Genomic DNA, 21132 nt, shown 5'->3' on the forward strand with positions numbered 1-21132 from the left:
ATATTTAATTTTAAATTCATTACATTTTATTTATTTTTTAAATTTAATTTTTCACTTTAGATTTCTATTTTGGTTTACTTGTCTCCCCCTGCCATAGACTGTGAGTTCTGTAAGAACTGAGACTTTGTTCATTTCATTTTCCTGTACCTCCAGAACCTAGAAAAAGACCTACCATACAGTAGAGTTTTCAATTAATTCTTTCTTGAGTGAAGGAAAGAAGGAGGGAGACCTCCCTGGTCCTGTGTTTTCTATAGAGTCACTCAGAAAGCCAGACCCACAAGGTCTGGAGCCACTGAGACTCTTCCACACCAGCACTATTTAAAGACATCTCCTTGATGCCATTTAATAAAGCATGTCATTTTAGTAAAGGACATTATGCTACCCACTCTCTAGAGGGTTCTTCACCTTTGTCTAGCAACATCTGCCCCTCTCAGCATAGGAGAAAGTCCCTGGGAGTCGGGGGTGGGGGTTGTCTTTCTTTTACAGAAGAGGAAACTAAGGCTTAGAGAGGTCAAATAACTTACCCAACATCACACAGATCTCAAATTTAGGGCAATGGTGCTCTAAAGTTTGTGCTCTTTCTCTCATCCTACACTTAGTTTTCTGATGTGAATGTGCATGTGTGTGTGTGTGCATTTTTCATTCCCCAGCACTCTTTTCTGCAAATGGTCTTTCTACACTCTGGGGACTGAGGCGCACACATGCACACCCGACTCATCACCATCTTTCTTTTATTTATTGCACTGAAGGAGTAGGAAATAACACAGGCCTGCTAAGGAATAAAGCAAATTCTGGGTAAATTGCATAAGTGGGATTTTTTTTAAAGCATACAAAGTAACCCTAAAACAATCTACACATTTCAGAACATCATGAGATCTGGGGGCTGCACACGAAGAGGTATGCTCAGTAGCATCTTATACAAATTAACTGAATTCAAGACCATTTCCTTTCCTATCCAGTCCAGCCTCTTGGGCCTGCAAACCAAATCATAGTGCCTAGGGATGAGCAAATAAGAGCAACAGAGAGAGAGAAGACTTTGATTGAAACCAAGGCATTGGGAGGTCTCTGCCTCTGATTCTGGGTTATCTGAATCAAGGGAATTCATTTGGCCTCAAGCACTTAATCATTTCATGGCTCTTTCGGGTTTTATTCTGAGACATTAAGAGGAAAGAATCATCACAGGGGTTGAAAAGGGCCTTTTTGTCTTTCTAGCTGTTGCTTCTGGATTCCCTTACCCAATGCCCAATGCATATGTTTGACCAGATGGCTAAGACTCTTGGCGGCCAATTCAGCTGCTCAAGAACATGGTCGTGCTTAACCTCATCAACTTGACTCGGCTTCAGTTCATCCTGGGGTAGGAGTGTGATGCCGATCTGTTTAATTAGTTTAATGAGGGCTGAGGGAACTGGTCCACATTTTGAGTTTGCTGCACAGAGCAGATTGCTTTGTCTTGCTCCCTTCTGGATCATTTCAGTATTCAGTGGGAAGACTGCTCTCATTACCATTTGGGGAGGGGTTTTCATGCCCCTTCGTCTCACTTGAGGCTGGGTGCTATCCAAGGTACCAACATGAACTGGAGTCCAGGAACCTGGTTCTTCAAGAGGTATGTTTCTAAATGAGGAGAACGCAGAGAACTCAACTGAACACATGCCCACTGGAGGACTGAACTCTCTCGTGTAAGACTCCCTGCTCCAATAAAATGCAGTGTTTGAGCGTTTTGCCTAAAGCATGGTCTCCTCAAGGAGGTCCATTTGGTTTGGGATAAAGTGCTAGGATTTCTATTTGTTTATTTATCTTGTTTTGCTATTTATCTAGAGGGAAGAAGAACAAGTCAGTCTAGATTCCTGAAACTGGGGAGTCACATTAATGGGGGGGGGAGTTCATAGCAAAAGCTGCTGTTGGCCAGAGTTTCAAAGGTCTAGAGTTGGAGCCAAGCACTGAGACTACTAGAGAGGTGGTGAACCTCCATCCTTTTTCCTCACTGACCCCAGACAAACACTGTGCCCCAGGCATAAAAGAGGCAGGCTGGGTTTAGGTGCTTTGCACACAAGCCTGAATTCAACATGGGGACGGAGATATACGGCAGGATGAATGAGGGAACTCCAGTTTGGGAGGGGGTCAGGGGAAGCTCCTGACTCAACTCCACAATGGGGAAGAGTTTACCCGTCAAGAAGCTCTCCAGAGTAGGCATTAGGGTCTTCCTGAGACCGAGTTACCACCTTGAACTGGCGCCGGAGAAAACCTCCATAGCGTTTCTGGTTGTCCCATTTGAGCTTGGGACGGATGCGCCTCAAGAAGCCCCCATAGCGTTTGTACAGGTCCTCGTGACCCACCGCATCCCCATCCCCATTCCCCTCCCCAGCCACCTCTGAGCTTCTCTTGGGGTATTTGCGCAAGAAGCCCCCATAGCGTTTGACCTGCTCCTTAGGGTCCTCCTCATTGGAATCCAATGCCCCAGCCTCCATGGCATCATCATTTAGCTGAGTGTCCCCCATCAGCTCAGACTCCCCTCCCTCCCCCAACCTGCCAGAGAGACCCCGGAGCTTCTCCGCCAGGCTCCTGCTCAGTGCATTCTCTTCTGTTGGGGTGCTGAGCAAAAACCTGTTTTTCTCAAGCTCCTTCGGGAAGGGCTCAGGGCGCTTAACCAGCTCACTATAGGGCTCCTCCAAAGCGGCCTTGGTCTCCCAGTCTTCTTTGCCGTTGAGCCCAAAGGTGAAGGGGGTGAAGAAAGAGAGAAGGCTCTGGCATCTCTCCCACTCCTCAGCAGGCAGCAGAGCAGCCTGGCATTCCAGGGAACAGATCTGCAAAAACCCGAAAAGACCAGAGTGGTGATCTCATCACCATCCAACTGCCAGGTCATATGCACTCCCTTGCCCCAGAGAGTTCCCTTATTGAGAATATCAAAAAGTATCTGCCATTACTAAAGTTTGGGCTTCCCACCTTAATGCTCCCAGAGAGGTGCATGAAGATAGGGGACTCTATGCCTGCGTGCGAGAGACATAGAGAGTGGACCGGCTTTCCCAAGGAAACGTGGCTACAGATGGCAATGCCAACATCACAGCTAAGATCTTCCCAGAGAGCTCTTTGGTGCACTCACTCATCCTCTTCAGCTTGATTCCAGAGGGAGTACTCGGTTCTCCCCACCTTCCCCAGGTGTGAAGGATGTTCTTAACACATTACAGAGAGGCACGGAACCATGCAGGATGGTGGAGAGAACACATGTGATGGGTCTGAGGGCTCATCAAACCCAGGGGATAAAAGTAGCTCCTTCATAGGAATGCTGGGGGAATTCAAACGTGATCACAATGATGGTCTTGAGGATGAAAATGACAATACTGGATAATTCTGGAACTTGGACCCAGGCAGGCTAATGCCATAAGCCCTCATGCCTAACCACTGTGCTCTCCAGTGACTGAGAGCAGGCAGCAGCTGGCACCCAGCATGCCTCTCAATGAAGAACCTCTAGGACTGCGTGTCTAGAACTTTGCCTTGTTAGCTCATAGAATCACCGCCACATTGCAGATGTGGAAACTGAAGAGGGATGAGTTCCAGGGTCGTGGAGTGAGAAAGTGGCAGAACCAAAGCCTGTGCTCTGTCCACCACACCCTTGGGACCTTTAGTCTCACCTGTCTGCCATCAAAGGAGAGACACGTGGGGGAGTTTGAGTCAAAGCAAAGCTAACAAGGCCAGGTCAAGAGAGGCTGAGACCTAGGAGAGGGGTCAAGCCTTGGATCCTGGCATTTAGTGGTGTTGGAAAGACCTCCTTCTGTAGGAGTGACTAGATTGGGAATGGTAAGAAGCCCTGGAAAGTTACCAGAAGGCTGCCAACTCTCACCCAGCACAGCCTCCTTAATGGCCCTCCCTGTTGCCGGGCATCAGGCTCCCTGGAAACCTGCATTGTAGGTCCCAGACCTGAACGAGGCAGTGGTGGTAAGGTCTGAGGTGGGGATGGAGGTGGGAACCTGCAGCCCCGGGTAATCAGACCTACCCCGGGGCAGGATGTGTCCTGCACTAGTAGGACAAGCCTACAGGACACACAGCTGTCTGTCCATGCCCTGCACACAGATGTCCCTTCTGCACGTGGGCCTAGGACCTGGACATCCTGAAACCTACCAGGGGCTCGATGGGCTTGGGCCCATCCTGGGTCTTCACAGCACACAAGGAGCACTGGGACAGGCAGTCCGCTGTGGCAGAGGGGAGCACAAGGAGGCAGGCGGCCAGCAGCAGCCCCTGCCACACCATGCTGGCTCAGCACTTCCTGCTGGGGACGGAGAAAGAGAAGATAATGAACCAGTGAGCGCCTACTCTGCATGGGTGTCCTGAGCTATCTCATTGACCCCTGCGGGCAACACTGTAAGGCTAACGTTCTTGTTCTCATTCCCATCTCACAGTCAGGAAAATAGAGGCCCAGGGAGGCACAGTGGGTGCCCAAAGTTGGGGGCCAAGGAAGAGAATTAATGTGCTGAGTACCTGCTACGTGCCAGCAGCTTTCCCACCTGTTCACCTTCCATCTGCACGACAGCTCTGGAGGAGGGTCTGTCTATTTTCATCAGACAGATGGGGAAGTCGAGGCTCAAGAGGGGAAGCGATCACCAGCACCAGTCAGGCAACAGACAAGCCAGGACTTGATCTGGGTCTGCCAGCCTTCAAAATCCACTTTACCCACCTACCGAGCGGGAAGACATTCGGCATCTGCTTTCCTAGATTCTCTGAGGCCCCATCCCCTGCCTTTGCCCCCGACTTCTCAGCTTGTCCCCAGGCCTGTCCTATCTGCCTTGTAAGTTCTCTAGAATTTGCCTTTTTTACCCCAGCACTTCTACTTACCGTGGCCATACTTCCACCTTCTCCAAGTGGGCCTCCCTGCCTCCAGTTCCTTCTCAGATCCCCCCTGTCCGCCCTGAAATGCCCTGCGCAGCATGGCAATCCTGCAGTCAGACCTGTTAGGCTGGGTCAGGCCTGGCCCCTCATCATCCCCACTTTATAGATGAGAAAACAGGTGCTCAGAGAGGCCTGGCAGATCTAGGGTCACATAGCGATTGAAGGTGGGAACCCAGGCCTCTCTTGAGGCTGGGCACATTCTGCTCCACAAAGCAGGGAGGCTCAGAGAAGAAAACCCAGAAGAGTGGACGTGGGTCCATCCCACCTCTCTCGCCTTCCTCACCCCCCATGTTCTCTCATGCTCTACCACCTGCTGAGTGGCTTGGGGTTCCAGGAGACCAAGCAGCGCCTTTTATGCTCAGATGCAAAGCAGGCAGTTTGTGTTTTCTCTGATATCAGCGGATGGTGATGGCAGGGCTGGCTCAGTACAAGATCAGCAGTGAATTACCTGCAGGGGAGGAGAAGCCTACACCACACACCTCCTGGCCTGATGCTTCCCACACGGCGTGGCTTCCAGGTTAGGAGGCCTGATCAGAGATCCTTTGTGTCCCAGGCAAAAATAATGTCAGCGGCCTTTCCCTTCATCCACTAACTTCATATTTAATAATAATCCTAGCTGATCAGATGGTTGTTAACTACTCATGATGTTCTGAGGTGTTCTCACAAGCGAACTCATTTGTACCCACAGCGACTCTCTGGGGTGGGTCCCATTGTTGCTCCCACTTTACAGATCAGAAGACTGTGTTAAGAAGGCTGCCAATGTTCTTGAGCTGGTAAGTGGCAAAGCTGGGATTTGTATCTGGGGGGCGTCTAACTCGAGCCCATCTTCTTACCACAGGGCACTGGCCGGGCTCCTCCAGTCTACCCCACTCCCAGCCCAAGTCTCCAGTTTCTCTGGCTCAGGCTCCAGGGAGCCTCTGCTCTTACCAGCCTGATTGCACCCCTGCCCTGCTTCCCGGCTCTCCACTGACCTTGAGAGGAAGGCTGCCCCTTAGCTAGCTGCTCCAGGGCTTTCCCACCAAGCAGAGCTGGCACTGACTGGTGCTCACTGCATGCCGGGCTGTGCTGAGCCTCAGCTGTGTCTTAATGGAAGGATGTCTCATAACAATCCCATAAACCTGGGACTAATATTCTTTCCATTCTATAGGCAGGGAAATGGAAGCCCAGAGACTATGTCATCTGTCTAAGGCAGCCCAGCAAATATGCAGCACCCAGACTGGCTGTGAGCTTCGTCTGATGTGAGCCTGACCACACCACCTGCAACTCCAAAATAGTGCCCCATGTACCCCATTTTTCATGCTTCACCCAAGGGATTCCCTCTTCCCGGAGCACCTTCCTCACCCCACCCATCCACTCCTATCTCCCACTGACCTGGCTAACTTGTATTTGTTCTTCAAAACTCAGCCTTGGTTACCTCCTCCAGGAAGTCTGCCTGACCTTCTGAACTCCCACAGTCACTATGCTGGCTCTATGACACAAGTGCTCCTGCTTTCTGAGTTTCTAACCAGTGGGGGGCTTCGTCTCTGCAGGTGAAAGTCACTACAGTGAGGGTGTGTGGTGCATTTGAGGATGACAAAGATACCAGGATGGATAAGAGAACATAAGGCAGGAGACTGGGGTAGAAGAGCAGAGAGATGAGCTGTGGCCAGATAGTGCTAGTGGCCTAGCACCTTTAGGCTAAGGTGAGGGGTCTGCACCTCATTCTAATGTGGAAAGACTAGGGCCATCTGAGGATTGATGAATGAATGGGGGAGTGAATGGGGTGCCCAGCGCAGCACATGGGGCTCCATTGTGAACAAGAGCTCGGCCCAGGGTTTGTTGAGTGAATACACAGATCACCCCTGGACATCTGGGAAGCTTAGTTTGAATTTTTCTGTATTGCACCTCTCCATGCCCCCAGAGAAACCTCACGGGGTCTGCAGCAGTCTAGAGTCAACACTGCTAGAGGAAATTGAGAAAATGTTATGAAAACCAGGGAGCCAAGGTTGGGGGGGGGAGGAAGAGAAGAGGACAGACAGGAAGGGGAAGGGGGTGGGGAGGGATGAGGCGGGCTTAGTGAAAAACAGTCCTGAGAGAGACAGAGGGAGGGAGAAACAGAGACAAGAGCGAGAGAGACAGGCGGGAGGCACAGAAAGAGGGAAGGCCCAGGAGACAAGAGAGGCAGAAGGAACCAGGTCACATGCTGAATATTAGGGGCTTTGTTGTGAGGCTTTGATTTTTTTCCAGACTTGCTCAAGGCATGATCAGAGCTGTGGTTCCTTCGTCCTGGGAAGGGCCGAGTCCGAGTCCCTGTCTTCCAGCAAAGCCCCTCTCTCCCCACCACCCTACACCTCCCTCCCCCCATCAGGGCCCTGGCTCCCTAAGTCTCAGTGTGTTTCCCAGGAAGAACTGGGGAGGGACCTGAAGGGCATGGGAGTGCCCAGGAAGGGTCAAGGCAGCAATGGGGGTCAGGAGAGACGGGCAGGGCTGAGGCTCCTGCTCTCCCCCAACCACAGCACTCTCCCTGCACATGGCAAAAGTTCAGAGGCTACAGCCTGGTGGCCGGTGGAACAAACAGCAAATGGCACTGGGTGTTTTGACTTGCACAGGGGTTTTTTCTTTTTGGTTTTAATTCTGTTGCCAACACTTTTAAATTGGGGAATTTTCAAATCTTAATTTCCAACTTATCTTTAAAAAATCAGAAGTACTGGAGACATCGGGCCCGTGCTGCCGTATGGCAACTGTCACCCAAATGACACTTGCAGCTTGGTCACCAATGTCCCTACCTGGCAGTTTCCCTTGTGTCTGCTGCCAAGCATTTGACAGACAGTTGACTTTGCAGCCCCTGCATGGCCTATTCTAACAATTTGGAGAAGCACCGTGGGGTCAGAGGGTTCCTCTAAGCAGAAAGGAAAGGAGCACCTCCAATCCCTTCCTGACCCAGAAGCAGAATCACCAAGGGCTTAGTTATATGGATTCAGACCCCGACTCTACCCCCACCCCGTCTGGGAAAATTAACTTTGCTGTGTCTCTGTTTCCTTGGTCACATAATGGGGCTAATAATAGTGTACCAGGGGGTTGGTGTGGGAATTAAATAAGAGATCATGCACAGGACATACCGGGCAGGGTGCCTGGCACATAGTAGGTGCTTAAATAGTGGAGTATGAAAGCTCCTACACTACAGGAGATACAACTCCTGCACTACAGGAGATACAAAAAGAAAGAGGCCAAAAGGAGTGATAACAAAGGCCTAGAACACACACAGGTGAAACTCCAAAAAACAAGTTGTTGAATGAATGAACTTCCACATGTGGTGGTCCTACTGTGTGCCAGGCAGGGATGAGAGCTCTGTATTCATGGTCACATCAGTCCAGTAACAGCCACCACAGCTCAAGAGCCCACTGGGTGCCAGGTTGTGTGTTCCCCCTTCACACACGTGATTCTCGTCCTCACCACAAGGTGGGAGCAAACGTCTTTATACCCTTTATATAGAGGAGAAGACTGAGGCCGAGAAGGAGAAGTCGCTTGCCCAAGTTCACTTAGCTTGTGAATGGGAGTTAGGCTTCTGACCAGATCTTTCTGGGTTAAAAGGTGACTCTAATAAAGACACATAAGCCCTGAGATTTTTCCCAAGCAATCCTATTTCCTTTCTATTGTAGGATAAACAAATTATTGTGCACTGCCAGATGGGTCCTCCAGGAGCATTTTCACCTTTGCTCAGGGGATTTGCTCAGGAGAGCTCTCATCCATCAGAGATAGCCCTGTCTGCCCCTCAACTCCCATCCAGAACGAACTGAGAAGAAAAGGAACTTGGAAGCTCACGGGGTGAGAAGCGCAAGCAAGCCCATGTGGTGGGCTGAGGTGCACAGACCCCAATGGGGAGCTTGCTTGCATGGCCTGCAGGGAAGGAGGCACCTCTTTTCATGGGCTGGGTGGGCCAGGGGGGCCTCCCAGCAGCCTTCCCAAAGAAAAACCCACTTTCCTTGCAGATCTATGGGACTTCCTCAGCCACTACCTCATGGGCTTTGTGACAGCCCAGTGAGGGATGCAGGGGCTGGTGGGGGGCAGGAGAGGACATTTTGGCCTCATCAGCCTCCATCAATCACTGGATTCTTTTACCAAATCTCTTTCTCTACATGTTCACATCCTATTGTTTCCATTTCTCTGGGGAGCCCTGGGAACACACCCAATGCTCTCATGCTGCAAAAGCACAGCTGGGTGTTGAGACAGGGACTGGATGCCCCGAATGCCCAAAATATATACTAGCTGGTCTCTTACCGACCAGGTCTGCTGACCCCTGCTTTTACTAATCTTATAATCATTTTCCTAATTCTATTTATTCTCATCATTCTGAAGCTGACTTTCTGGGGAAAAATCAGAGGGGAATCATTCCCCTCCTCAAGCCTGCGCTTCTCACTTGTCCCTGAAGTGGACGCATCACCCCTTGCCCTGTGCCAGGGCTGCCCCAGTGACAGCATCGCTCAAAGGGCCAGCACACAGTAGTCCTCTCTCCTACCCAGGGCCCAGGGTTCCTGGAAAGGGAAGGGACTGCCTGCCCGCCCTCTCATCTCCTTTTGGTGATATTTCTATATTGTAGTCAGAGGGCTCAGAGGAGCAGCAAGCATTAAAAAGCCAGCATGGAATAATAATGGCTTGATTTAACATTGCAATTATCTCTCCCGGCACTTTATCGCATATGATTATCCCTATTTGATAGAAGAGGAAATGGGAAAAGGTAGGAATGAAGTCACTTGTTAAGGTCACATCATGAGTCAGGAGGGAAGTGGAGACAGAGCTGGGGCCTCCCACCCCCAGGCGGTGACTTGCACTGAGGAGATGGTGTTTCAATGACCCCCCAACAACCTGCCTCATAGCAGCTTGTTGGAGTACTGCACGGTGGCTCTGTGCCAGACCTGTGGCCTCCTGTGGCCCCTCCTGGGGTAGCTGCTACTGGTACAGGCTCAGGCTCCAGGAAGGAAGGGTGAGAACCAAGTGACTAAGGGCCCCAGGGTCCTGAGCACATGCATGGCAGAGCTGGGCTCTCCAAGTCCATCCCTGGTTAAGACACAGCCATGGGGGCCAACTCACCGCTCTGCATTTCAGCTCAATTATTGCTTGTTCACCCTCAGGAGATTCCACGAGGCTGGCATGATGAGCCCCATTTTCCAGATGAGGAAAGAGAGTCTCAGAGAGACAAAATCACCAGGTCCAGGCCAAGAGGCAAGGACATAGCAGAAGCAGGCTTGAAAGTTGGTCTGTGCTCCACCCACAAACCTTCCCTGAGGTGTGTGGTCACGTTGGCTATCCAGCGGACCCTCCTACCAAACTCTCACATTCCTGAAGCTGAGATAGTTGCTGGACTTCTATCCCACCAGAAAACACACAAAGTTCACCTCTGCAGGTCTCCAGGGACTGGCAAAGGCAGATCCTGAAAAGTGGAGGACAGTGTTCCTGTGAGGCCTTTAGAGTCATTGACAAAGAATGGATTCTCAACCGGGGGACACGGGGGGCTCAGAAATCAGATGGTAAGTGAAACTACCATGTAGTCCAGCAAGAATCAAAGCGGAGAACATGGTAATGAGGGCCCACCCTCAGGGCTGGCCCTCTCTCTTGGGCCATTTGCTGTTCAGAGACCAGAGTGAAGGAGCCCTGCCCTCGGTGGTCATGGGGGGTTTTAAAAGAATGATTTTTAAGAGCAGGAGTCATACCCTTGGTTATTTGATGCAGTTAAGGGTTAAGGAGAAAAGCAAAGAGAGGGATGGGAATACAGATGCAGAGAAGGAGACAGAGACCGAGAGGGAGACAGAGACAGAGAGGGCGGCAGAGACAGAGAGGAAGACAGGGACAAAGAGGCACATACACGGGGGTGTGCCAACTAGAGTGGTAGAGACTCTCGCACACAGAGAAAGAGATAAACACACCAAAGAAGCAGAGAACTGATGAAAGAACAAACAGTGAGAGAGGTGATGGGAACCGGAGGCAGAAGGTACGGAGGAGCAGAGGTGGGGAGGTGAGGAGAAAAGAGGAGGGGAGGGCACAGAACCAGAGACAGGGAAGGCAGGACAGAAAGTGGACTTGGATCCAGGGCTTTGACCTACTGTGGGAATCACAAACATCAGTTCCTCCTCCTGCCGGTGGACCAGAGATCCAATCACATAACTACTCACTCAACCCTTCTCAGCTTAAACAGAACTATCCAGTAACAGGTCAACAGGTTCATTTAGTCAAAGAGCCAAATGACGGTGGACAAATGCAGTGAACATGCCTGTAGCCCCCCACTCCGGCCATGGGTTTGGCTGGATGGCCTCCTGGAGAAGCGTCCCGAGCCCGGATATGTGCCTCGTGGATCTGGGCCATCTACCTCCTGCCAGGAGCATCAATCTGGACCTGGGCTGGGGCAGGATTTATGAGGCCCAACATCAAAGGACCCAGGACACCTTTCCATCTCCAGGGCCTGATCCTGGGCTTGCTGAGTGTCTCCAGAAATATTTACTGCCACCACAATGGCCAGCCCTGTCTCAGTGAAATCGTTTTAGACCTTTGTCAGACGCCGTGAGATTAACCAACATTTATGGGCTGAGATGAACGAAAACGGTGAGAGAAATCAGCTAGCTGACTGCACTTTCTCAGACACGAGTTGAAATCAAACCGCCAACTATTGATCCCACTTAGAATGATGGAAGACATCTAATAAATACAACAATTGTGCAAGAATGGCCCAAGGAGGTAGGCAGTGGGAGGGGGGCTAGGGAGGATCGATATGGAAGACTTCATGATCCTGAGGCAACAGATGAAGAAATGGTCTTCTGTTGGTGTGGAGAGGACGGGATGGGGAGGGGAGGGGAGTGCCAGCCCTGCAAACTGAAATACGAGACCTATTTCCTGGACCTATTCCCCCCCCCACACACACACACAGACACGGACAGACACTGACGTAGCTCACAGTTGGATGGTGTGGAATGATGAGGGATATTATAACAGATTGAGGGGAAAGGGGCCCAACTCTGCGCTCTAGACGGTGGGAACTTGAGCAGTCACACTAGCACTCATTGAGTACCTACTGAATGCCAGGCATATTAGAGTACCCAATGGGAGTTTCACAATAAGGTGAATACTATTATCCGTACCGTGTGGGTGAGGAAATGAACCTTCAGCTGCAGGTTGTCCCAAATCACACAGCAAATGAGTGGTGAGACTGGGATTTGACCCCAGATCTGGGTATTGTGAGACGCACATTTAGACAATCTATGGAACATTCCTGGCTCCCAGGAGTTATCCCAAGACCCTCATCCCTTTCCATTTGCTTTATGGTGATTGCAAATTGCCTCCAATAGCCCCCAAGCCCGTCCCTTTGCCTGCTCTGCTAAAACATGCCTCAGGAAGCACTGCGACATCCCACTCCCAGCTGCCAGCGGAGACACGGGATTCGCCCGCCACCCATCACACCTCTAGCTCATCTGGGGCAAAGCAGTGGGCTTGAGATCCCGTCAGCAAACGCAAACCTCCCCCAGGCAGCGCAGCTCACCCTTCGGCTGCTGCAACAGCTCCCCCACGCAGATCTCAAAGCCTGGAGATAAATGACCTGCAAAAAATAGAACAAAAGGCAAGGTGGGGTGGGATTGAGGGGAGGAAGAAGGGGGAAAGAGAGGGAGCTGTGGCAGTGGGAGGGGGAGGCCAGGGGTTGACATTCTGAAACATTTGCAGTGGATCTTGACCGGAATGCCTGTCAAATTAGAAAGACTTGTATATTTTACCAACCCTTGGAAGAAAGACGGTAATGAAGACTTTCAGTCTGTGGGAAGGGAATTGAAATCAGATCCAATAACCTGAAGAGCTTGTTTCCCCTGGGAAGGTTGGAGGCTTAATTAAGGAATGTTTGTAAAGCTTGGAGAGATTCTAGATAAAAGATACCCAGGAAAAAGTATAGGGTCACAGAATCTACTATTCAACCTCTGGGTTGTCACCAAGCATTTTTTCTCCCTTTTTCTCTTTTCTCTGAAGCTCACCAGCTTTTTTGCTAGAGTCAAACTTTGGGAATCAATAATACTCTTCTTTGGACAGGGATGTCTTTACCAGTGAGCAAATGGCTTTCCCCTCTGAGCATCTTTTCCCTGCCCAACTTGGACTTCTCAGGCTCTAATTTACATGAGAGCAACAAGTCCTTTCAAAGTAAAATTGACAAGAAAAATACTGCGAAGCCTGAGTCTCCTGGCATGCTGTCACTCTTTCCCCATTCCCTCCCAACAAAATAGCCCCAAACTTCATTTCCGTGTAAATGATGTCAAAGGAAACCACTCAAGCCAGTACCCTGTCAAAAATTAAACATGATCCAAAAAGGGATGAAAAGGCTGAACTTGGCTGTACAGTGATGTACATGATACCTGGTAAATGCCAGAGCCCTGAATCTCATTAACGTCCCCTCAGACCTTGTTCTGTGAGTCCGGTGAGAATCACTGACCTTTAAAACCTTCCCGAGGGGCCAAACTCACTTCTTCCACCCAGGGCATCCCATCCTCAGATGGGAACTGTGTGTGCAGGCTGCTGGGGAAGAAGATGACCCTGGAGCTGACACGGAGGGGTGGTCCTCTTGGGAGAGAAGAACCCACCTGTTTAAGCCGGGGCTGTGCGGAGGGCGGATTCCGAAGAACCATCCGTCTCACACGGACGGATCTGGCGCTCGCAACCCAGCCTCGTAACTGTAACTGTATCTGCCAGATTATCAGCCCCAGACCTGAAATCCCCCAGCCCGAGCTCCTACCACCCCCCCAGGTCCAGAGGACAAGGAAAAACAAATATGATCAAAAGAGAGATTCTCGTGCCCCTCCAGACATTACCTGTGCCCTGCTTTGTCCCCGGGCAGCTTCTGGTTGAGCAGGTCGTAGGGTGGTGGCAGGTGGCTGGCTCAAGACTCAGGGGTCTCCCAGACTCGGGCTCCGAAGGAGGTGCCAAAGAGGCGGCCGTGAGCACCACCAAAGCCCCTCAGAATGGCAGTTCTGGTGCCTCGCCCCCCCTTTTATGGACTAGAGCCTCCCCCTGTCGCTCAGCCCTTGCTGAGCACAAGCTGCTGGGAGCCAATGGGGAAGTAGCTCAGAGCAGTCAGAGGCGCAGACCCCCGGGCCCTTCAACTCAAACTCCCTGGGCCCCACACAATAGGCTTCTCTTCGTGACAGGGGATGTGGAGGAGGAAAGCAGCCGTGCAGGGAGGGGGCTGGATCCTGGGTGTAGTGCTGTTTGTCACTTGAAATCCGGCCACTTCAGTCTTTGATGCGTTTCCAGGAGAGAGTCACAGGAATAAAGAGAGAGAGGTAGGGAAGGGCAGAGACAGAAAGTGTTGGAGAAAGAGAGACAGAGAAAGAGAGCCAGAGACCAGCAGACAGAGAGACACAGAGACAGATGGGGACAGAGAGAGAGAGAAAGAGAGAGAGAGTCAGACAGGACAGATCTGGAGACAGATGGGGACACAGAGAGAGAAGCTGAAACAGAAGATTCAAAGAGGATCAGAAAGAGAAAGAGACAGTCGGAGAGACAGGGCGGGATCCAGACAAGGAGCCCGCAGGAAAACGGAGAGACGTAGAGTGCCAGAGATGGGGCCACCGGAGAGACGGCGTTGGGGGGCGGGTGGAGGGACAGTCAGAGGAAGGGAGAGAAGGAAACCAGGCAAGAGGACAGGCTCGGAACCTACAGGGATCTAGAGACCACAGAAAAGGCAGAGAGCCCCAGACAAGGGAAGCGACGAGAAGGGGAAGGCAGACCGGGTGCTGGGTGCTACGGCAGCCCCGCGTGTGGCTGGTCACGCGTGTCCTGAAATGTTTTTGTGTGTACACTTGCCTGCACCCACAGCCGACTCTGGTACATGCCTGGGCTGGTGCCAGGCACAACCAGCCCTGGCAGGAGCTCAGCCCTTCCCCGGCAGCCAGGAGCTGCGGTTTACTTTGCTCTGGTGACAACACAAAATGAGTATCTTGAAATCCCCCTCAAAATATGGGCTGCGATGTGCCTTTGCCTGCACTCCGGGTGGGGGGCATCCCTACCTCCTGTGAGCCCTCGGCCCGTGCCAGCAGCAGCTTGAAGGCTGCACTCTCATGGCTACGAATACCTTCCAGAACATGGGTGGGGTGGGGAGTGGGGATGGGGGGTGGTCTCTGAGTCTGGAAGAGAACATGCCTCTCCTCTCTCCTCACTCAACAGCAGACACACAGTTTGTGGTGGGAGGCAAGACTGTTTCAGAAGTCTGGCGGGGGCTGCCCATTCCCTGGGCACCGATGCTGCACTAGGCACTCAGCCAGAGTTGTCGGGCTTAGTCCTCACCACCTGGTCAGGTAGTGAATATTATCCCCATCTCCCCAGTGAGGAAAAAGTGGGTTTGCCTACATCTCCAGCTCATGGGTGGGGAGACCTGAGACAAGTTCCCAACTTCAGCTCCTGTTTGCTTATCTATAAAATGGGGATAAGTTTCTAGCTCATCGGGCTCTTGTGAAGAGTGAAACAGACGTGGGCAGCATCATTTCACGCAGTCAACACTTAATGAGTGCTCCGTCACCATCTGTCCGTGTGATGAATGCCATCGTTCGCGCTCTGACGCACCAGCATTCTCCGTTCTCTGGGGCGCTGTCCTCTCCCTGCACCTGATTCATGACAAGGAGGAAGATGGAAGGAGCCGTTTGCTGGGCACCTACTATGTTCCACACACGTCCGCATGTTGCGCTGCACCCTCACCACCAGCAGGTGTGTGACAGAGATGTATCCTCAAACCCATGAGACAGTGGAAGTCTGTCTCAAAGGGAGGGAGGAGGAGTTGAACCCAGTCCCTTGGGCCCCAGGGCTCAGCCCCCTCATGCTCCCCTCCAGCCTGGAGATGATTGTACCTCCTCCCTTTCAGAGAGGACTCTTGGGGATCCGAATTTGCCTTTCTTCTCCCCCTTGTCCATTTTCTCAGGCAGCACATGGGGTCTGACGGGCAGCTGCAAAGGACTTCATGAGTCAGTGTGGCAGCCCCTGTCCCCAGTGTCCAGTGACCATGGCCCAGGCTCAGTGAGTTCCTGCCCACAGGTCAAGCTGTGCCCCCCCTCCCACCAGGGGACCCAGGGGACTTGGGTGGAGTCCACTCACTGCCACCCCAGGGATCTGGGAGCCTGGGGCTGCAGTGGCTTCTTCCTCCCTAAAGCCAACTGCATCCTCAGTCTGTCTCCAGCCTCCTTATTCTTCACCTCCTGCTCAGCCTCTCTACCTCTACCTCCATAAGCTCTTGGTAATAACCTTGGAACAGACAAAGGCTCTAAGAGATGGAATACAACAGCTCCCATTCCTGGGAGTCAGCAGGCACCAGTTAGAGGAGTGGGGGCATCTTTCAACCATTGTTCATCACAAAGAGGAGTAAGGACAGCCAGGGTAGAGACAGAGTAGAGACACCACAGATAATCCTGCTTTACACCATCAGGGTTTGGCATTCTTCACTCCCGGAGCCAATTGTGAGCCTGACAAACAAATGGTTTATTCATCTGCTTTTTGTTTCCTTCTGCAGCGTCCTTTACACAGTCTCAGTGATGCCCAGGGTCACATCTCAGCCCTACAGACAGCAGCACGTGGGATGGGAAACCGTGGAATCACAGGCCCACTTGGGCTCAAACCCCAATGCTCCTACTTACGTGCTGTGTGGCAACTGATGGGTCCCTCGCCTCTCTGGGCTCCTGAGTCATCTGAACATAGGCGGACAGCACCAGCTCCATGCAGGTGTCAGAAATGATTCCAAAGCTCCGTCATGCTCTCTTCCTGGCATGACAAGGCTCTAATTCAGATCTCCAAGTGGGCCAAAAGCAAACACTGAAGAGAAGAAAATATTTGCAATAATCAGCCCCTGAGTCATTCTGTTCAGAAGGAAAAGGAAGAACTTGGCAGAAGAAAGATAAGTAAAACCAGCATTTCCTAAGGCCTTCCTCCATGCCAGGCCCTGTAGCAAATCTTTCCCAGTTAATAATAACACCTGATTTTCCCAGTGACCCTGCAATCAGGTGCACTTGCTACCCCCATGCTACACATCAGGAAGAGAGGCTGGGAAGGGTACGTTGTTGGCACGGAGCCATGCAGGGAGAAGAGGGCAGAGTGCCGCCTGAAACCAGGCCAGGGGGACCAGGGTTTGTGCCCCAAGCAGGGGTCCTATTGCTTCCTGGCTTCTCCCTGTCTTGCTTCTATCTCATCTTGAAGTTCTACATATTTTCTTGCTTCACCTGTTGCACTGGGAACTTGGGAGCAGCTGACATGGAGCACACGGAGCGCTCCAGTGGGATTCAGTTCCCGTCTCCAACTGGCTTCCTGTGTCCCGGCTGTGGTGTCCTCTGATGCTGGAGCCACCATGTGTGAACCTGGCTGTCATGGGAACAGGGCCAAGGAGTTCCGAAGCTGTACTTGAGGAGGGGAAGGTTTCCTGGAGGGCAGGAGAGCTAAGTGAGAAATGATCCCAAGTAGGAGTTGGCCAGGCAAAGGGGAGGAAAAGACATCCAGGCAGAGGGAACAGTTCAGAGGAAGGCTTAGAGGCAAGGAGAGTTGAGGAGGATGTCATCCTCCAGAGGACTCATGCTTCACTCCCCTTTCTCTTGCCCCCCTTCTGATTCGTCAGAGGTCTTCACTGCCATGGCTCTGTCGCCTTGGGCCAGCACCCACCACTTCCCCACCTGGCTTCTGCTTCCACTCCTACCCCTACCTACTACTGGCTCCTCCACAGCCAGAGAGATTCTTTTAAAAATGTACCTCGGAGGGATGCATCTGAGTGGCTCAGTCCATTAAGCATCTGCCTTCAGGGATCCCTGGGTGGCGCAGCAGTTTGGCGCCTGTCTTTGGCCCGGGGCGCTATCCTGGAGACCTGGGATTGAATCCCACATCGGGCTCCCGGTGTATGGAGCCTGCTTCTCCCTCTGCCTGTGTCTCTGCCTCTCTCTCTCTCTCTCTCTGTGACTATCATAAGTAAAAAAAAAAAAAAAAAAAAAAAGCATCTGCCTTCAGTTCAGGTCATGATCTCAAGGTCCCGGGATTGAGCCCTACGTTGGGCTCCCTGCTCATCAGGGAGTCTGCTTCTCCCTCTGTGTGCTCTCTCTGTCTCTCAAACAGACAAAATCTTAAAAAAAAAAAATGAAAATTAGGCAGTCCCAGTGGTGCAGCGGTTTTGCGCTGCCTGCAGCCCAGGGTGTGATCCCGGAGTCCCGGGATCGAGTCCCACGTCAGGCTCCCTGCATGGAGCCTGTTTCTCCCTCTGCCTGTGTCTCTGCCCGCCCCCCTGAATAAATAAATAAATAATCTTTTAAATAAAGAATGAAAATTAAAATGCACCTCCAATTGTGCTACATCCCTGTTTAAAACACTCCAGTGGTTTTCATCCAGCTTGGAAGAAGACCCATACTCCTTACTTGCAGGACCCGCTCTCGGCTGAACTGTCCCCATCTCACTGCTTCAGTGAGGCATCTGGAGCAGGCAAACTCAGAGACAGAAAGGGGAACAGAAGCCACCAAGGGGTGCGTTACTGCTTAAAAGGCACAGGGTTTTTGTTTAGGGTGATGAAAATGTTCTGGAAATAGACAGCAGTGATGGATGCACAATATAATGAATGTGCTTAAGGCCGCTGAACTGTACACTTTCAAATGGCTAAAAATGGAGGGGCAGGACAGACAAAAGAAGGTGTCTATTTTCCTGGTTGAGGAGAGCTCTTGGGTAACAACAGGGAGGAAGTGGTTGTTTTTCTCCTAGCTGAGAGACACAGGCCGGTGCCAAGAGCGGAATCGATGAACAGAAATTGGAGAGAACTTCCCACACCTGGAGCCCACTCTTGACCTCTGTCATCAGTCAAACAGGAGGTCAATGGTGAGAAATGTTTTGCTCAAATGAAGAAGAGAAAAACCTTACATCTCCAATCACCCAAATCATATCACAGTCACCATGTATCAAGTTTCCACCAGGCGCTCATCTTTTCTCCTAAACCACCCTACGTACCACTCACAACCACCCTATGACATAGAGACCATTAGGTCTACCTTACAGAGGAGGAAACCGAGCTCAGAGGAGTGCAGTCACTTGCCTGAGGCTGCACAGCCAGTAAGAAGTAGAGGAGCTGGTATATGAACCCCAGTCTGTCAGCCTGGAAAGCCGGGGTTCCTCACTCATCACGCTGCTTCTCAAAAGCCACCTGTTCTTATATTCCTCAGGAGTAGTCTGAACATCAGTGGGAGGACAACTCTACCAAGGGACTCTGGATATTTGATCTGAAATGCTCCTCATCATCCCACAAGCTCCATGAGGTCCATCACCCCTAATAAAAGCTCTTAATGAGAAGTAAGTTTCTTTTTGCCAAAGGGGGAGATTAAATTGCTTTATTTTCAGTCTCTAAATCTCACAGTTTCTCCTAAACTGGCAAGTTGGTACCTTTTCTGCATTCATCCCACAAAATGCTCACAGACTGCCTGCCATAGGCCAGGTTCTCTGCTAAACACCCAGTGGCATGGCTGAGAAGACTCAATCCCTGCCATCTGGGGATCACAGTTTGATGGGAGTGATAGAAAGTGAACAGTTAATTTCAGTACCATGTGGAGAAGTCTGCGACTCGGTGACTGTGGAATCATGGGGGAGAGGTACCTAAGTCAGCCTAGCTTAAGGGTGGTCATCCCAGAGCTGAAGGCTGAGGCTGGGTTTTGAAGGCTAAGTAGGGATACACCATGCTGATCAGTCAAGGTTCAGTGTGGATGAAAGAAACTATCCTGAACTTTCACTAACAGAGATTTAATGTAGCAAATTGGGGAATTTAAAAAAGATGTTGTTGGGGTTGGGGGGACATGTGCTGGAGGACTAGACTGGGCTTCTGGGAATGAATCTGAGAACACTGTATGACACCAGTCACACTATCAGAAAGTAGGCAGACAGAAGCCATCCCTGCAAACAGGGAGCTCAAGAACTTACCACAACATTATGATCCAGAGAGCCACCACGCTGCCATCACAGCAGCCCCTCCATTCCCAGGGGTGGTCCCTCATCCCTGAAATGCTGCTGTGTAGCCCCCCACACCTCCATGACTGCTCTTGTTGGAGGAGAGAGCCCAAGCAGCAGAAAGATGACCTCTGTTCCATTTCGGTTGCCTGACCTCTGCTAATTGGCAGAATGTAATCTGCATCCAGAACCCGAGCTGCAAGGGAGTCTGGGCAAAACAATTTTCATCACTGCTGTCCAGGGAGGTACGCGAGAGAGAAGTGGGAGAAGGTGGTGGGAAGGCGTGCTGAGGGCCAAGCCGGCATGGCCACTGTATGTGGAAAGGCAAGTGTCCTAGGCTGAGTGGACACATGTCTTGAGCTTTCTCTTCTGCCCTCACGCAGAGCCGATTTTCCACATCAATGCTCCCCAGGTAATGTGGGGGCCCCTATGGAGCCCCAGCCCTATGACCCACATAGAGCGAGGTCCAGAGAAGAAGTAGTGCTATAAGGGCTACACAGCCACTGCATGGCCAGCGGGGCCTAGAACTTAGTTATTCCCGTTGTATCACATCTGTTCTACCAGCCAGCCTCGGCCCCTCTCCTTGCTATTCTGAGGCTCATCCTGCCAGGGCAGGGGCTTGGCTAGAGCTGGGGGTAGTGGTTGATGCCGGCCAAGGAAGACAGTCTGACAATGGGGGGCAAAGTTCAGGCCCTGGAGTTAGGCAGACCTGAATGCTCTTCCTGGCCCCAGCCCTCCTAGCTGTGCAACCTTGGGAAAGTTACTTTACCCCTCTGAGCTCCAGCTGCCTTCTCTTTGAAATGGACATAACGGTAGCACAGAGTAATGATGAGAACGCAGCTAACATGTACAAAAGAAAGCTTAGAGTGGGTACTCGCTAAATGGAGCTCATATGACTAGTTCTATGATACTATTGTTAATTTATAACCTTCTATTATTATTATTATTATTATTTTTTTTTTAAATTTTTATTTATTTATGATAGTCACAGAGAGAGAGAGAGAGGCGCAGAGACATAGGCAGAGGGAGAAGCAGGCTCCACGCACCGGGAGCCCGACGTGGGATTCGATCCCGGGTCTCCAGGATCGCGCCCTGGGCCAAAGGCAGGCGCCAAACCGCTGCGCCACCCAGGGATCCCTATAACCTTCTATTATTATTAATGGTAGCTCATCCTCCCCAGTTCAGGAGAAAAAAATTTTTGAAGGTTTTATAGTGTTTATCCTCTATTTCCATCTCTTCTCCTACATCACAGAAGCATCAAAACACCTCCTTTGCAAGTGCTTCCTCCATCCCTGCCCCACCAATACGTCA

At 51.3% G+C, this 21132-nt stretch overlaps 1 protein-coding gene across 2 annotated transcripts; it reads right to left on the bottom strand.

Annotated features, from left to right (window-relative positions):
* Positions 1–726: 726 nt before the first annotated feature.
* On the bottom strand, positions 727–13835 carry PDYN (prodynorphin). Of its 2 annotated transcripts, none has more exons than XM_055303312.1 (4): positions 13692–13835; positions 12383–12439; positions 4114–4258; positions 727–2801 (listed from the first exon to the last, which is right to left on the bottom strand). In XM_055303312.1, the coding sequence occupies exons 3-4, from the start codon at positions 4240–4242 to the stop codon at positions 2160–2162; spliced, it is 771 nt and encodes a 256-aa protein (XP_055159287.1). In that variant the 5' UTR covers positions 4243–4258; positions 12383–12439; positions 13692–13835; the 3' UTR covers positions 727–2159. The 2 variants fall into 2 exon arrangements, with proteins under 2 accessions (XP_055159287.1, XP_055159277.1); XM_055303302.1 differs by having other exon boundaries at positions 4114–4261.
* Positions 13836–21132: the final 7297 nt, after the last annotated feature.

The sequence above is a fragment of the Nyctereutes procyonoides genome, unplaced genomic scaffold (assembly GCF_905146905.1).
Source record: "Nyctereutes procyonoides isolate TBG_1078 unplaced genomic scaffold, NYPRO_anot_genome, whole genome shotgun sequence".
Classification (NCBI taxonomy): Eukaryota; Metazoa; Chordata; class Mammalia; order Carnivora; family Canidae; genus Nyctereutes; species Nyctereutes procyonoides.

Excerpts from the sequence above, each read along its gene's own strand:
- PDYN (XM_055303312.1), bottom strand. The coding sequence starts at position 4,242 with ATGGTGTGGCAGGGGCTGCTGCTGGCCGCCTGCCTCCTTGTGCTCCCC. Across the intron at positions 2,802-4,113 it reads CCAAGCCCATCGAGCCCCTG|ATCTGTTCCCTGGAATGCCA; the intron begins GTAGGTTTCAGG and ends GGGTTTTTGCAG.